Raw genomic sequence first — 16,969 nt, 5'->3', positions numbered from 1 at the left:
GACAATGGAGGGAAAGATAAGATTTCTCCAAATAAATTGGCTCGTCACTAAAATGTAATCCCTCCCCTCCATCCTGATGCATCAAGCCACTTATTGTCTCCATGTGATCCAGACCATCTCATGTATCATGTACACAATGCAAGAATGGCCGGGATTGTGATCAGAATTGAAACTAACAGGCTGATAATTCAGTTCATGCACAGCCCTACCTGTCATGTAGGTAGATGGGGGAGCGAGGCAGGCTGTACACAGGCACTATGTGACCGTGAGATCTTTAGGTGCACTGAAGGAATGCATGCTAGGCTAGAATGAAAAAAACCACAGAGAAGCATTTGTGTGTGTATATTCACTCCACCAAATTCACACTGAAGTGAGTGGAAGTCTTCTAAAGTAATTTGTGATTTAAAGCAATCCCACCCTGATCAGCTATTCAAGGGCATCATCAATGTGCCACTCCAGTCATCAATCTCTGTGCCAGCCCCATAAGGCTGCCTGCAACAGTAGCATAACAGCAGCTTTCTGAGATTACTCTGATGCAGCAATCTGTATGTCTTATTGTAAGTCTTCATTAGCTGGTACTACAGTTCTTAAACTCAAGCCATAATGTGAGCATATGAAGCTGTCTTATACCAAATCAGACTACTGGTCAACCTTGCTCGATATTGTCTAAATTGTCTGGCAGTAACTCTCTTGAATTTCAGATGAACATTTCCGAGCCCTACCTGGATAAGCCAGGAATTGGACCTAGAGCTTTCTGGCAGAATGTTTCTGCATGCCAAGCATGTACTCTAGCACTGATGTCCAGGCCCTCTCCACAGTGAGTGTGTGAGCGATCCAATAACATTTTATGAGCCTTTCTATATGTTGTTTTCAAGAAATCTGACAGATGAGCTTTGTATTTTGCTTTCAAAGTCACTCGAGTACTTTTTAAAAAACTCTAAGCTTAGTAGAAGTTTCAGAACACCCTTTTCTCCCCCTCTCTGTCCCCCTGCCATCATTCTTCAACCTGCCTTCTCATTCTTTGCTTTAAAGACATGGTTTACATTCACAAAATATATAAAGAAAAATATAGGGTTACTAGATGACCATATAGTGCTGCAGCCTGACAGCTGTCTGCAAATATTTTCACCATGATTATCCTTACTAAAAGTAAATCACAGAGTAAAGATAGCACAAACGTGACAAGGCTCAAATTGGATGCAACCAATGCTATCTGGAATACTTTTGGCTACATATGGAAAAAAGTAGGAATTTGGGAAGCCCCTCCCACACTGGAATTATAACACTGAATGAACAGGAAACAAAAAAAAAGTATGCACCTTCCATGCAGATTTTGTTAGGAAACTGGCTTTAAGAATGAGTGAGGTAGAAATGAAGCAGTTTTATGTCAGGGAATGAAATGCTAAGGCTGCAGTCCATAAGCCATTTACATCACAGTAGTTCTGTTAACTCAGTGGACAGAACTGCTTGTGGAGTAAGCTTACATCTGCACAACAAGCAAAGCCGATTTTTAAACATTTGCTACTACACAATCAGCGTAAATGGATCTGAAATGAAGAATTCAAATTGCAACCCAACAGGACACCTGATAAAGCAGTTTGAAAGAGTTAATCTGTTGCTGTCTTGCGTTATTCTGGCATATATTATGGACTATATAGTTCTTTTTTGGGATTGGATTTATTTAGTGTATCCTGTATCTAATTAGTTATTTTACTTTATATGATCTATTATTATCACTATTTCTATATGATTCTATGGTTTATGATACAATTAAGGTTAATATATTTTATTTTTCATGTGTTTTTTGCATTGATTGAATTATTGGATCTGTTGCGTTGCAATTTGAATTTTAAACATTTACAACATCCCCAGATATAGCCCTTGGAATCTGAATTCCATGGAGGAGCTGGGGATCACTGGCATCACATTCTTACAAGACTGCAAAAACAATTGAGGTCCACTGTACACAGCCATTTTGGCATCCCAGAAAGTTGGTGAATTAAGTTCATATTGCTTGCTTTGCTAGTAATGTGTGGTCATTGGGATGACTCATCACCAGAACAAATAACTATTTGCAGTTGAGACTGCCTATATGAATCTCTGGTGATCTACCTTTGTGATAAATCATTCCCATTATCTCTTCCCTGCACACACAATTATTAACAAAAGTATCATAAGCCAATTTCTGTTGCAGTGGTGTGTTTTGACTCTCCATTGCAATTTAGACATGTTCTTAGTGGGTTGTGGATTGCAGCCTTGAAGGCAGCAGCATGTTTTCTCCTTTTAAATATTGCAACAATGAAAATAAATCAATAAATAAGTAAATATAGGACCTTCAGTCATCTGGCCATGTATTAGAATTTGAACTTCTAAAAGAAAAAGGAGAGAGAGGGATTGTCGGATATCATGGGGGGTGGGGGAACAATGTTATCACATTTAAAAGGAGGATATTTTTCATTACATAAATTAAATGCTACTAATTCATTGTGGCCTACTTCACAGTGTGAGAGTAAGTTTGCAGAAAACAGAAGAAACACACACTGAGCAGGCCGGATCTACCATTTTTAAAGTCAAAAATGTTTTCATCTAATAAAAATATAAAAACAATAATAATAGTAACCCTGGAGATTTACTCTAGAAGTTTAAAAGAATCTGCTAAGGGCACAACTCTCCAAGTGTTGTGGCTGTACAGTCTCCAGTTGTTGTTGTAAGGGAACTTGCTTGGTGGATCGAGCCCTAGGGGCTCCAAAAAGATTGACTGCAGGAAAGTTCAGAGTTCAGCAGTAACAGATCTAAAAACAGCTTTGCAGGGTGGTACTTCAACACTGCACTTTCTGGACCAGAAGTAAACTGATACTGTTTCAATGAAATAGCAACACTGCACAAAAGGAGGTCAGATATTGTATGGTGCTACAAGCTGGCATCAGAACTGAGGAAGGTTTGCCCAGTTCATTTTCAAAGACTAAGACCTTATCTGGTGGTTATCATTAGTTTCTTTACAAAAAAGAAGAAAAAGAAGAACAATTTCATGTCCACTAACACTGTACAACACACAAAACAGTGCAAAACATTGTAAATACAGGAATCAGATTTCACTTTTAAAAGAACAACAACACATAATAGCAGCACACCTGTGATAACTTGCAAAAAATGTTAAATAAACCACAATGCAAAAGTCATCTACCATTGCACTGTGTAATGAATAGCTTAGGTTGGAGGTTTTGTTTTATGCTGGGTATTTCTTTTTTTAGGAATTAAAAAAAATCAGAACTATAAATAACTTTCTGGCAATATATACAGACTTAAATAATTTAAATATCTTACATCTACTCTTGCATAAAACTCTCAAAGAAAAGTGCACCGTAAATCCCTCCTCCTGCTCTCCAACTGGGCCTTGCCTTCTTCCCCTTCCCTGAGGTAGGTCTGAAGGGACAGCTCTCAGATCCTAGGAAGAAAGTGTGTTACTGTCATGGTGGGAGAGACTTTGTTGCCTTTCTTTGTTCTTCCATTTTTGCTTAGGGCTATGTACATCCCCGGGTAGATCTGGGACTCATAAGCATTATAGTTGTTTGGAAGCAGGATCTCTTTGAATTTACACTCATCGTTGAAATGGTTCTGAAACGAGAATGGGGGGAGGAGGAGCAGGAAATTATAGGTTAGGTGCTGGAAATGCTTTTGCAAACAGGCATGAAAGATGCACCTTTAGCTATGGACTTCTCACTCTCTTTTCACGTGGATCAGCTGAGGCTTCAAACCAGGGGTGTAGATAGCGGGGAGAGGGTCCGTGCTCTCCCCTCTCCCTGGTGGCTCCTCAGAGTGAGGGAGAAAATGAAGGAAATACGGAGGGTGGAGCTGGATGGCCCGAGTTCTTTGAACCCATCTACTCAATTATAGCTATACCCCTGCTTCAAACCATCCCTGAGACAAAAACCATTTTCAAGAGCCACCAGTTTTTGAGGGAAACCAGAGGCACTTCACTTGGAGGTTTGACATGTCTCGGATATGCTCATTCAAACTCTGCCTCCAAGGAGCCACAAGCCAGTATAGCCTGCCCTTGTCCCTTGTTCATCCACATAGCCGGTGTGAGTAAACTTGGGCAATGCATGAGGATGTGGATGTGTGTGCATGCGTGCCTATTCCACACACAGGAATGTGTAATATTGCACATCTGGATTCAGGATTTGGAAGCTCCCTTGTAAGAATTTCATCAGTGAATTCCCTTAGATAATTAGTGGGCAGGCTCCACTTACTCTGCTGGTCTGGACTTGGGCCTCCATTCTCTTGCTTGCCTGAAGGCATCCACACATGATCTCTCACTTCATGCTGGGAAGGTTGGGATACACATGAGGAAAACTCACTCCACCCCCAACTTTCTCAAGTCCTTCTCAGCCCCTTACATGCCCAAAGGAAAACTGGCACTCTATGTTCACTTGGCTGCTTATTGGCCTCTTAGCTTTAACAAGAGTCCCAACCCACCCCACTCCACAAAATTATGCTGGCATGAGACACCCAGTGGAGCATTATGATGATCCATTATGTGTGTTTGACTGCAGTGGATTCTTTGGGCTGGTGGGATACAGCTCTTTCAAGAACCTTCAGCCATGCCTTCCTCTGGCTGCATGTGCTATACTACATAAACTACAAACACACTCTTCTGTCTTCTGCTTCTGACCACATTTTGGCTGGATCATCCTGTCATCAGTTGGCTGGGATTCAGTTAGCTATGAATCTCTCCACCATGGAAGCCTTTCTTTCAATGACTCCCAAGCTCATCTCTACGATCTATGTATACGCCATGTGATAAGTTTTTTTAAAAAAGAAATTGTAATTCTTACACTAAAATCAGTGAAGTGTCTGTGTTAGGAGTGTGGGTGTGTAACTCATCTGTAGGAGAAAGTCTCCTCTTACACTTACAGCTATAAACCCCCTAGAATATTTCCAAGCATGGAAAATCTTCAGGCAGCTGCCTTATGAATGAAGGAGGAGGGAGATATCTTTGCATTGTGTTAAGGATGATTCAAAGAAGAGAAGACTGCTTTGGACAAAACATCTCCTCAAATGCAGCTCTTATTCAGATCATCAGAAAATGCACACCCCTGCCATATTTCAGCCTTTGTATGATTCTCATAAGTAGATACATAATGGATGCAAAGGGAAAGATTAGACTTCCTATAGGGCAATAATGATACTGCTGTTTTATCCTTTTAAAAACTCATCAGTGGAGATGTACAATCCAGTACTGGAGAGGGAGAATTCACAGCCTTCAAAGGGCTGAACTAAACTAAAATTACGAAGATGAAGCATTGCTGTGAGAGGGACAGGAGAGCCTTGCTGGTACTGCCATCACAATCTATATATATTTATTTCTCCTAGGCGTACCCGTCACTAATCCCATGCGTGGCAGCTCTCACGAGAAGCTGCTGATTAGTGACGGGGACGGGGGAGAAAATAGGGATGCCGGCCACCAGTAGGCTGCCCAGCCAGCAGGAGCAGGCGGTGGCAGGCTGCCCAACCGACAGGAGAAGCAGGCAGCAGCAGCAGGAGCAGGGAACAAGCCAGCCCAGCCACCGGGAATTGGCTTTCCAGCCAGCCCACCAGCCACAAAGTGCCAGGAGGGGAGTGAGAAGAAGCGGGTTGGCCCGGCCAGCAGGAATTGGAGGAGGGGCTGGTGGGCAGGAGGAAGTGGTGGGCCAGCTTTCCGTCCAGCCCACCAGCCAGAAAGTGCCTGTGGGGGTGGGGGAGAGAAGAAGAGGGCCAGCCTGCTGGCCCACCAATCAGAGAAGCGGACCAGCCAGGCAGCGGAGGCACAGATGCACTGTGCCCGGCCCAGCTAGTTATTTTATTTATTATTGTTGTCGTTGTTGTTGACACAGTCAGGTGTTATTGATTGGTTTGTTTTATACAAACATCAAGTCCTTCCCAAGGACCTGAGATGGCTGGATTATTATTACTATTATTATTATTATTTCTTGTTTACACAGTCAGACAGGTGTTATTGACTGGTTTGTTTTATCCAGACATCGAGTCCTTCCCAAGGACCTGGGATGGCTGAATTTTATTATCAATGTTGTTGCTGCTATTATAGATATTGTCACGGAATATAGGCTGTTCCCAGTAATGCTGCTTTTTGTAATTGGCTGATGGTGATTTCTGTGGCCCCTATGGTGTTGAGGTGCTCTTCAAGTTGTTTTGGAACTGCACCCAGGGCGCCAATTACCACTGGGATTATTTTGGTCTTTTTCTGCCACAGCCTTTCAGTTTCAATTTGTAGATCTTTGTATTTGGTGATTTTTTTCTATTTCTTTTTCTTCTATAAAAGAGCCCCTGGTGGCGCAGTGGTAAAACTGCCACCCTGTAACCAGAAGGCTGCAAGTTCAATCCTGACCAGGGGCTCAAGGTTGACTCAGCCTTCCATCCTTCCGAGGTCGGTAAAATGAGTACCCAGAATGTTGGGGGCAATATGCTAAAATCATTGTAAACCGCTTAGAGAGCTCCGGCTATAGAGCGGTATATAAGTGTAAGTGCTATTGCTATTGCTATTCTGCAATATCCCTGGTATTGCTATGTCGATTATTTTGACTTGTTTTTCTTTCTTCTCGACTACAGTTATATCTGGTGTATTGTGTGGCAGATGTTTGTCTGTTTGTAGTCGGAAGTCCCAAAATATTTTTGCATCTTCGTTTTCTACCACTTTTTCAATTTTATGGTCCTATTATTATTGTTGTTGTTGTTGTTGTTATTGTTATTGTTATTATTTATTTATTTTATTATTGATATTTATACCCCACACTGCTGCTCAGTGTGGCTCACAACATCAACAAAACATATACAGTGTAAAATAAAACATTAATAAAGTCAAACAAGTTAAAAGACCAGACTAAAATCACATTAAAAATACAAATTTTAAATGTTTCAACATTTCAAATTAAAAGTTATTAATAGAAAGCTGAAAACTGAGAACTAAAAACTAAAAAGCCTACCAGATATAATCAGCAGATAAAACATTTAAAAGCCTCTTTAAAAAGATGTGTTTTGAATTGTTTTCTAAAAACACTGAAGGAGGGAGCATAGTGAAGCTCTTCAGGGAAGGCGTTCCAAAATCGAGGGCCACAACCGAAAAGGCCCTGTCTCTAGTCCCTGCCTACTAGATCACTGCTAGTGGCAGGGCCATGAGCAGGGCCAGAGGTGCCAAGCGGAGAGCCCTGACAGGTTCATATGGGCAAATGTGGTTCAACAGGTACCCTGGCCCCCAGCCATGTAGAGCTTTGAAGGTTAAGAGCTGCACCTTGAATCTAGCTGGAAGTGGGCCAGTAACCAATGAAACTGCTGCAGGATGGGTCTGACACTCATGAAGTGACTTGTACCATGAGCATTCTTGCAGCAGCATTCTGGACTAGATAAACCTTCTGAACCATCTTCAAAGGCAACCCCACATAGAGTGCATTGCAGTAATCAAATCTGGATGTTACCAAAGCATGAGTGACAGGTCAGGTCTGACTTCTCCAAGTAGGGTCGCAGCTGGCAGATCAGCCGTAGCTCATAAAAAGCATCTCTGCACATTGGGCCTCCAAGGACAGCGTTGGGTCCAAAAGCACCACCAAGCTGCCGACTTTGTCTTTGATCAATATGAGTGTTGCCTGGTATGCTGGAACAGCATAGGAGGAACATTCAAAAGCATTTTAAAAACATCTATAAGTTCAAAAATAGTGTAAAAAAGGAGCTGTGGTGCTTATCATGGACATCGCATTAATTAATTTATTCTTAGTATTTATGCCCCACTTTAATAAAAACAACAAAGCAACTTACATAAATAAAAACAAATACATAAAATGAAAGTAAAGGGACACTAAGACTATTAATAAAGACAGCAATAAAATGATACACATCCTCATAGTGAAACATCATGCTACAGACTAAAAAGCCTGGTACTGAAACATTTTTACTGACTGTCTAAAGGGAAGAGGGAGCCAGTTGGATCTCCTTGTAGAGGGAATTCCACCAGTATGGTGGCACCACTGAAAACTCTGTTACCCAGCACATATATTGCGTTACAGGGCAATATCCAACAGGTGTCCATGACAAATGTACCACCATGTTCCACATGGCAATCCTAATAGCATGGATGCACTCCTGGAGGAGGTGAGGGTGACGAGAATGGTGTTTTCCCATATATATATATAGAGAGAGAGAGAGAGAGAGAGAGAGAGAGAGAGAGAGAGAGAGAGAGAGAGAGCGCGCACCTTATGCTAGAAATACACTCTCTCTGCACAGAAACACAGCCTCAAAAGAAAGGGGCTGATCATGACTCAGCACCACAAATATGTCAAAACTATGCATTTATTGCATTAGCATCTGAGTGTATGGAATTTTTCATTATACTGAATTATGATAACAAAGGGCAAACAGCAAAGAGTAAAAGATCACGATGGTACATTAATTAGAGGAGGATTTTTCTTTGGATAGAAACTGCTAACATGGGCAGCTAGCAACAGAATCTTCTGGTTTTGGTACACTGTTTGTATTTAGCTCCACCCCTTGTTGGTGTGTGTGTTAATCCTTGGCCAATGACAGGCATTCCCTCTGAGTTCTGGGCTCCCACAATAGAGTCACCAGTATCCCTTCCCCACTCCCATAACCAACCCACCAACTAACTGATCACTGCGATTCTTCAGATATAATGTTTTGCAAACAAGCACCATAATCTGTCTACAGCTGGAGGATATATCATAGCTCACTACTCTGGCTTATGGGAGACTTTTAAGAAAAGATTGAAACATTATAGCCTTGCCCCATTTAAAAATCTTCTTTGCTTTTAATAGTGGCAGAATCAGGCCCTGACATATTGGGCATTTATTTCACATTTTCATTGTTTTATAGTGTAATCCAAAGACTATTTATGCCACCACTTGATACTGCTTAAATGCAAGGAGGCCATTTCAAGTGGCTTGTCAATGAGGCAAGGAGTCCACAAACTACTTGGTTCCATTGAAACTGGAATATGAATTGCAACTCAAGTTTCCATAGTTTTCTATGGAATTCACTGCTAAAAGAGTGATGGGGGTCCTGGCTCTGATGGTTCTAAAAGGAGTTTAGACAAATGGATGGAAGACAGGTATCTCAATGGTTATTAGCCATGGAGGCTAAATGGAACCACCATGTTCAGTGGCAGTATGCAACTGAATATTAGTTGCTGCGGGGCAACAGTGGGGAGGCCTATTGGCTTCATACCCTGCATATCAGCATCCGATTGACCATTTTGAAAAGCAGGATGATGGAACTTTGCTCTGATCCACTAGGGCTCTTATGTTTTTCCTGAGGCCGAAAATAAAGGATGTAGCCTTTGGTCAGCTATTTAAAAAGCAAGGCAGGCAACACAGAAGAAAAAAGGTTGTTGATAGCAAATCACTGTTGACACTGGAAGTGTTTCACTCAACTATAGTCCAAAAAAAGTGAAAATGAATCCAAGATTACCGAAGCTGACTTTTACAAGGAAAACATTTGGCCCTTGACACTCCAGGGTTTTTCTGTGCTTTTCTTTGGGCAAGTCAATGCGAAAGTGATCTCCATCTAGAATCATTGGGCTGAAAGCTCTGCCTACACCAGCTTGAACAAACAGGGAGGCCAGAACAGAAAGACAGCTGGAAATGACCATAAACAAGACTTGCATTATTTTTAGTAACCAAGGAGGCTTTGAGAAATGAAGTGCCTTGGACTATTTGTTCTCAAGATTCAAAATGCTAAAAATTAAGGTTTTGTGGTTTGTTTTGGTTTTGAAAGAAAACTCTTTGGGCAACATACTGACTAAAGACCTGTGCATGGAAGAATGTCTTGCACACACAAGGAGGAAAGGGCAACAGTTGCTGATTTCCCCCTTCCCTCTGCTGCCCCCAATGCTCTGAGCAAATATTTGCTCTCAGCAAATATGTCTCTAAGGGTTAGGTACCTTCATATTTTAGGAAGACATTAGGGGCAACAGAGGCAAGAGGGATCAGCAAAAAATCGCCCCTCGCCCCGTTGTCCTGCATATACAATATTATTCAAGATGTGACCATCCTTTCCCAAATCTGGTGCATATATAGAGTTGGAATTGATTGACATGCCTGAATTGATTGAACATGACTAGTAATTGCAGAGCTACAGTATTTGTTATCAGCTACTGATTTGCTACATCCTTTAATAAAGTAACTGCCAATGAGCATGTGGTCTGATGAATCACCAGAATCTGGTAGCATTTCCCAAACTCTAAACAGAAGCACCTTTTTTCCCCCTGAATTAAAATGGGATGAACAGTTCACTCTTAAACTCTAAATGGTTTCTTGGTAGGGTAGGAGGATCTTCCTGCCTTCCAGTGTTTCCATAGAGTTACTCTGGGGCACAGGGCAGTAGTAAGGGGAAAGGGGGGCCATGTTCATCCCTCTCCCCAGTGGCCCCTTGGAGTGAGGGAGATAATGAAGAAGATAGGGAGGGAGGGAGCTGGGGTCCCCTCAGGAGCTGGAGGGCCTGGGTTCCTTGAACCCATCTGCTCAATTATAGCTACACCCCTGCTGGGGCACCTCCTCACACCCTGTGCAGCCCCCAGCAGTAGTGATGGAAAGAAGACAAAGCTAGAGCATGAAACCATACAAAGACACAAGCAATGTTCCTTCCAATTGTTTGTCATCTAAGTAAAGAATGAATTTGGTTCCAGGCACAGGCAGCAGCATCCAGGCATTGTGTGCACATGTGCAGCCAGAGTGGGGCCTTCCTGATTCAATCTGAGCGGGATCTCATTTTAAAAAAAACACTTGTGTGCACACACACATGCACACACCTTAGAGGAAACACTGGAAACAAACTCTCTTCTCATGTATTCTCCCTCATGGCCACTGGATGTGGAGATCGATTTGTGCCTGCTGGCTCCACTCCTCTGCAACAAATGTCCCTGCTGGCCACACCCCTGTCAGCTGTGCATTTGGCTTTCTTGAGAAAGCGGCTCAAGACTCTTTCTCCCCCAGAGGCTCCAGAGGGGGAACATAGGTGGGCAAGTGCACCCCAGACAAGTGGCTTCCCCCCGCCAATTCCTGTTTCAGAAATCTAATATTTGGGACACAGCTTGTCTCCCCCCCCACCGTAATTGCACTTTGCCCCTTAGCGCCCCACCCCCTGCCATGTTTTTACTGGTGCTGCCATTGCCCTGCGAGCAGGAACCCCCTTGCCAGGAGTACATGCATACAACTTCTTTCTCAAGAAAGCCAAACTCATGATTGAGCAAAGAACCATAACCAATGACTGCAAGGGGCAGATCAAGTGGGTGCAGTTCCACACCCTCTCCCTGCATTCAGTGAATGGCGGGGAGATTACATGAGAAGAGAGCAACAGTGGGTAACATCCTCAGTTTATAGGTACTTGAATCGCAAGCCTCCCAGAGAACAATTTGTCATGTGGCAGCTAACAAATAAAGCTTATTATTGTTGTTACTTTATTTCACAGTAAGTCTAATTTTTTAAAAAAGTATTATCTCTACTAGTATCTTGTACGAATACACACAAGTGCTTATATCATCTTCCTGAGGCTGCTTTGATGTGCCAGATCAGAGGATAGTCATGTTTGTGGATAATTGGTGCACCAAGAGCACATTTGGGGATGTCTCATGTAGTCCTCAGGGTGATTGCCTGCTGTGTTGGGGTGATTACTGTAATGGAAAAAGTATCCAGGGATACCTTCTAGGTCTTTACTGCAGCACTAATCTAGGACAACTGGCCAGTTGCCATCTGGGCATACAGTCAGTGTAAGGGAGGCAGGGGCATAACTATAATAGGGCAAGGGGAGACAGTTGTCTGGGGGCCCACTGCCTTGGGGGCCCCCCCAGAGGCAAGTCACATGACTGACTCCCCCAGCCGCGCACCCACCCGGGCTTCCTTCAGATGCATTCATCCTCCAAAATTGATGCGAGTGTTAGACCTGGAGCTACCAGAACAGCATGTCTTTCTCTAGTACCATTAAATGACTTGCATCATCCACAATTTACAAAACCTTTAAAAAAATTATTTAGGATGCTTTTTGTTACCACTGTTCAGCCTCATTTAAGATTTCTTTACTTCATGAGCTGAGCTTCGGGGGGGGGCGCATTTTAAAATCTTGTCTCTGGGCCCACTCCAACCTTGCTATGCCCCTGAAGGGAGGTGAATGTTGAGAGTGGTCCCCATATTATATTTTGAGCAAAGCCTAGATATGGCCTCAAGATGCAGGATCCTTCCCATTAAACAACACCACCACAATTGCACACTAATTTTAAAAGAAAGAGATTGAAAACACTTCACTAATTGCTACTTACAGATCCATAGAGTTTGCCTTTACTGTTCATAGCTACAAAGAGTCCACTTTTTACTCCAAAGAGACTTACAACTCCTCTTTCCACTGGAGAGATTTCAAGCAAACCTATGAAAGAAGAGAATGCACAGTAAGCCAGCGAATATGATCATATCTAGTATGAAGTGTTACGTGTTTGCTTAAACCACACGACTTTGGGTTTTCATACTCACTTCGGTGTTGTTTTAGTGAAGCCAATAGGACCACACCAGTATAGCAGTTACTCTAACATACATCCATAGGTTACAGTTCTGAATCAATTTTCTGATGCAGTCAATAGGGCTACTCAGGAGGCTCTGGATCTTCTGCCAAATAAGTAGCTGGAACTCTCCTATCCTAAAACACAGCCTACATTTTGCTCTGAGGAGCAAATAACTTTGGGCTGGAATCTTCAGTTCTGTTGAGCCCTTTGGGCTGCTCTAAAATAAATGAGTATTAGTCAAAGTCTTGATTTCTGTTGAGCTTACGGGTAAGTAAACATAGGATTGCCCTACATATTAAGTGTCACAACATGTAAACCACTTTCAGTTGGCTCATGTGGTAGCTATTGGTGCATGGCAAGTAATCTATATGGTTGGCATGATGTTCTCCAGTGGCAGTGCGTGAAGTGGAGGGCTGTGTGCATTACCTGGCAGCAGCCACTGTATGTGCCCCCAGGGTGGGGTGGGAGGACCTTGCTCTTCCTGGAGTGTGTTATTTGATGATGGCAGAGGTAGGGCATGATGCAGGATGCGATAGTGTATGTCTCGGTGGTGCATCCGTCTTGGTTACTGATGTATGGTGGAAAAGTTCAGTGTGTTACTGATTCACTGAGGTTGTTCTCAGGGGCAGCCTAACCTGGGCTAGGCTGCTCATGTGGGGCGCCAGAATCTGCATGGATTTATCCACACTCAGCCTAACCCCACTCTGAAGCCCGGCTCTTAGCCAAGGTTAAGGGAGCAAATGCTCCCTTAAGCCAGCTGCCGGGCTCCTGTGTTTCCTCGGGCTCCACGGAGCTTGAGGAGATGCAGAGAGGGGAGCCTAGAGTGCCTGTCTGACAGGGGAATCCCCCAAGGGGGATATGCAGAGGCTGGGAAAACAAGTCCTAGCTGCTGTTGATCTGTGCTGCCGGGAGTAGCGCAGATAGTGCTCCGCGCTGCTGCTGGCATTGCAGTTTGTATAGGCGCACAGCTCACATGTCCAAGGAACACAGACTGCTCATCTGGGGGAAGGGATGTTGAACCCTGCCTCCCCCCACCCCGTCCACCCATGTGGTCGTGTTAATAGCCCCACTGGGTATCTGTGGAGGAGATCAAACTCCCTGCTCCCACAGTGGGGTGTGGCTGGCTGTCGTTCAGGCTCAGCACCCAGAGAGCGGCTTGGCATGGGCTGATTGAGTCCTTAGCCCGCAGCCCTTCTGCATACTGCTGGCTACCCAACCAGGGCTGCACGATGCTGGCCAGCACCGCCCCTTGGGGGGTTGCATGGCTCGGGGAGAAGGGGCCCGCCCTCTGCATCTGACACCAGCAGTGTCTGATGTCAGATGCAGCAGGGGGCGTGGCCTCACTCTGAAATGGGGCCACGCACCCCGTTTCAGAGCAAATGCCAGCCAGCGCTGCGTATGCAGCATGCCCGGGAGCAAGAACGCAGCTCCCGGCCATGCTGTGAACACAGTGCTGCCGGTATTTGCTCTAAAACGGAGCGCGTGGTCCCACTTCAGAGCGAAGTCACACACCCTGCGTCAGGGGAGTAGGGATTGCTTCCCCTCTCCCCCAGGCAAGCACACATGGCAGTGGCAGGCAGCCGCAGCCGCCACCGCACACGCTGCTGCCAGGAGCCAAGCACGTGGGCAGTCTGCGAGGCTGCCTGCCGCTCACTGGCACAGCGGGGGCCCTCCAACACAGGGCCTGGGGCAACCACCCCAGTCGCCCCACCCTAAGGTCGGGTCTGATGCTGGCTCAGCGCACCAGGGGCACTTAGGTTCCCATTTGAGTGGTTCAATCATGAACCACTTTGAACTGGTTTCAGCTGGTTCGTCAACCCAACTGGCCCAGCCGGTGGGTTCAACTGAACCAGTTTGGGGTTGCACGAATTTGGACCAAACTATGGCAAACCGTCTGTGCACATCCCTAGTTCTATGTGGTGGCTGTAATGTGGACACTGCCTCTTCTTAAGATGTGTTTAATTATCCCATCTGGTCCTCAATCAATGCAACATTTATGATTTCAGTTCCATTCTTTTGTCCCAAGAAAAGATAATCAGAGTCGCTGAGCCCTTTAAAGCTTAATATTTCCATACAGTGTGACTCAATACTGCCAATTTTAAACCAGGTATGGTTTTAAAGCTGGGCTTGGTATTGCTTTAAAAAATGTTAACAGGGATCTCCCACATTGTCTATAGGTTAAAATAAGTAACAAAATGTTTCAGGGCACATGAAACATTTGTCAGGGGGCTGTCTCTCTAATGCCTCCTCCCCAGTCCTATTGTTTCAGTTGTATCGTAGTTAGAATTAGAGCCACAGGGCCATGAGGTTAAGCCACTAACAGATGCTTTTTTTTCTGAGGGACTGTCCTAACTTCTTGGCAGAGTTGCTGTGGGATCTGGAATCCCAAATTAACTATTTATAAACCTGTTGCAAACCCAGGGAGGGACGAATGAGTAGCTGCTTGCTGCTACTCTGGGGCATCCAGATGTTGCAGTGAAAAACACCTGATTCATCAAAATGACCAACAGGAGAAATCTTCCTTTCAGTACCATACATCAGTTGCTCTGGAGGGGTTGTAGTAATCAGAAAAATACCATGCAAATGTTTTATTTCTGTGTGACCAAATCTTGATCTCAGGAGCAGGGATGAGTAAGGCAGTTTGTTTTCTCTTACTCAACTCCACAAATGATATCTGTTTCAAGGAAAATACTGGACAGAATGTAGGGGTACCACTTTTTAATCAAGCTGCCCTCACTCTTACTGCCTTCACCCAGTACTGCCACTGGCCAGTACTGCCACTAGCCAGCAGCCACTGGGTCTGTATTTCCCACTAACAGTGGAGAGTAGAAAGCTCTGGTATCCCAGGTGACACTTTGCATTAGAGAATGTAAAGCTAGCTCCCTCTGCAACTACAGAAACTAGTAACTTTTTAAAAATGAAATTGGTCCATTTGATTTGATTCTGTCTTTTGTTTCATGTACAAACTTATATTTTGGCAGACTCAGATGCAGATCTAGAATTCTTTAATAAATCTCATTATGGGCCACTTCACTATTTCCCTTGGCGGGGGATTCATGTGCAGGATGGAAAAGACTATGGCACGTGTAGATCCTCACCCCTGATGCTCTTAAATGCGTGTCTTGTGCTGCGTGGACACCCAACAATCAACAATCAAGTAATACAGATACATCCTCCCACCTGACAATCCACATGCGGATTTCATGGGGTTTCTCCCTTATCCAGAAGCGCTTTCTAGGCAAAGAAACCTTAATGTATGAGACGGCCCAAAGCCTTGACTGAGGCTTCTGAGAAGTTAGCCGCTCGAGAATCGCAGCCCTAAAAGAATCTGCTCTTCAGCGGGCTGGGTCGATGTGATCGATCTGAGGGATTTGATCGGCCAGTTCAAACCTACTGGGAAGCAGTTCTGGTCCAGGTGGTTCAGGACAGCTTTACCAAGGGCATTTACCTTGAAGTCGGCGATGATGGGACAGATCATCATACCCAATAAATGTGTGCAAGATCGAGACGCAAGTCAGTGCCCACAGCATGTTAATCTCTAGGGGGTCCCCCGAGAGTCCCTTAAGGGACCATACTGCGCAGCCTGAGCACTGAAAGAAGAGCGACGACAGCCGTCCGCCACCACCTCCCCGTCTGCTCGAGAGCAAGGCAGAGGGAGTGGATTGCTCTGGTCGCGGGACTTCCCAGTCCCGCCTGTCCCAATTCGAAGCAGCAGGTTCAAATTAGGGCAGGCACCGAGAGAGCGAAGGGTTGCCCTTTAAGGTGGCTCCGCGGACGCTCCTGAAAGTGACAAGGTGGAAGGAGCAGGAAGGTGGCCAGGCGAGGCAACTTACTGTATCGATTCTCGTTGTGAATCCCGTTGATCCGGCCGTCTGGCAAGATCTGGATGTGAAACCCGATGCCGACGTTGCAGTAGAGGCGTCGCAGCCTCTTGATGCCCAGCAGATAGTCTCCGTCCCGGCTGGGCTCCTTCCTTTCCCCGGGGAGCCTGGCCATGGAGCGCGAGAAGAGAGTCTCCCAGCGCCACTCCAGGGTGTCGTTGTGCGGGTGGTGGTGGTGGGCCAAGGCGGGCATGCAGCGCCCCGCCAGCCAAGGCGAGAGCAGCCCCAGGAGCAAGACTGGCAAGCAGGCCGAAGAGGGGCCAGTCATCCTGAGCAACATGGGCAGCACACGTGGTTCCCAGGGAGGCAATCGCTCTAAAAATACACCCTCTCTGCCGATCTCCCACTTCGGACTTGGATCACAGGAGGAGGCAAGAGGGGAGAGAGAGAGAGGGAGAGGAGGGAGAAAGCAAGGAAGGAAGAGAGGGAGAAAGGCAGAAAGGGGGGGGAGGGAGCCCAAACAGCTCAGCCCCCCAAGGAACTGGAGACGCTCTGGTCAGATTGCATGGAAGAGGAATCCAGTGAGTGAGCAACTGGG

At 45.1% G+C, this 16,969-nt stretch overlaps 1 protein-coding gene across 1 annotated transcript; it reads right to left on the bottom strand.

Annotated features, from left to right (window-relative positions):
• Window positions 1–3,121: 3,121 nt before the first annotated feature.
• Window positions 3,122–16,699, bottom strand: FGF4 (fibroblast growth factor 4). Its single transcript, XM_053284674.1, has 3 exons — window positions 16,384–16,699; window positions 12,314–12,417; window positions 3,122–3,615 (listed from the first exon to the last, which is right to left on the bottom strand). Exons 1-3 carry the CDS (start codon window positions 16,697–16,699, stop codon window positions 3,439–3,441), a joined length of 597 nt encoding a protein of 198 aa, XP_053140649.1. The 3' UTR covers window positions 3,122–3,438.
• Between the last annotated feature and the right edge of the window lie 270 nt (window positions 16,700–16,969).

Source organism: Hemicordylus capensis, chromosome 1, assembly GCF_027244095.1.
Source record: "Hemicordylus capensis ecotype Gifberg chromosome 1, rHemCap1.1.pri, whole genome shotgun sequence".
Taxonomy (NCBI): domain Eukaryota; kingdom Metazoa; phylum Chordata; class Lepidosauria; order Squamata; family Cordylidae; genus Hemicordylus; species Hemicordylus capensis.
The sequence above is the reverse complement of the archived record's forward strand: the minus strand, read 5'-3'. Positions and strand labels throughout refer to the sequence as shown.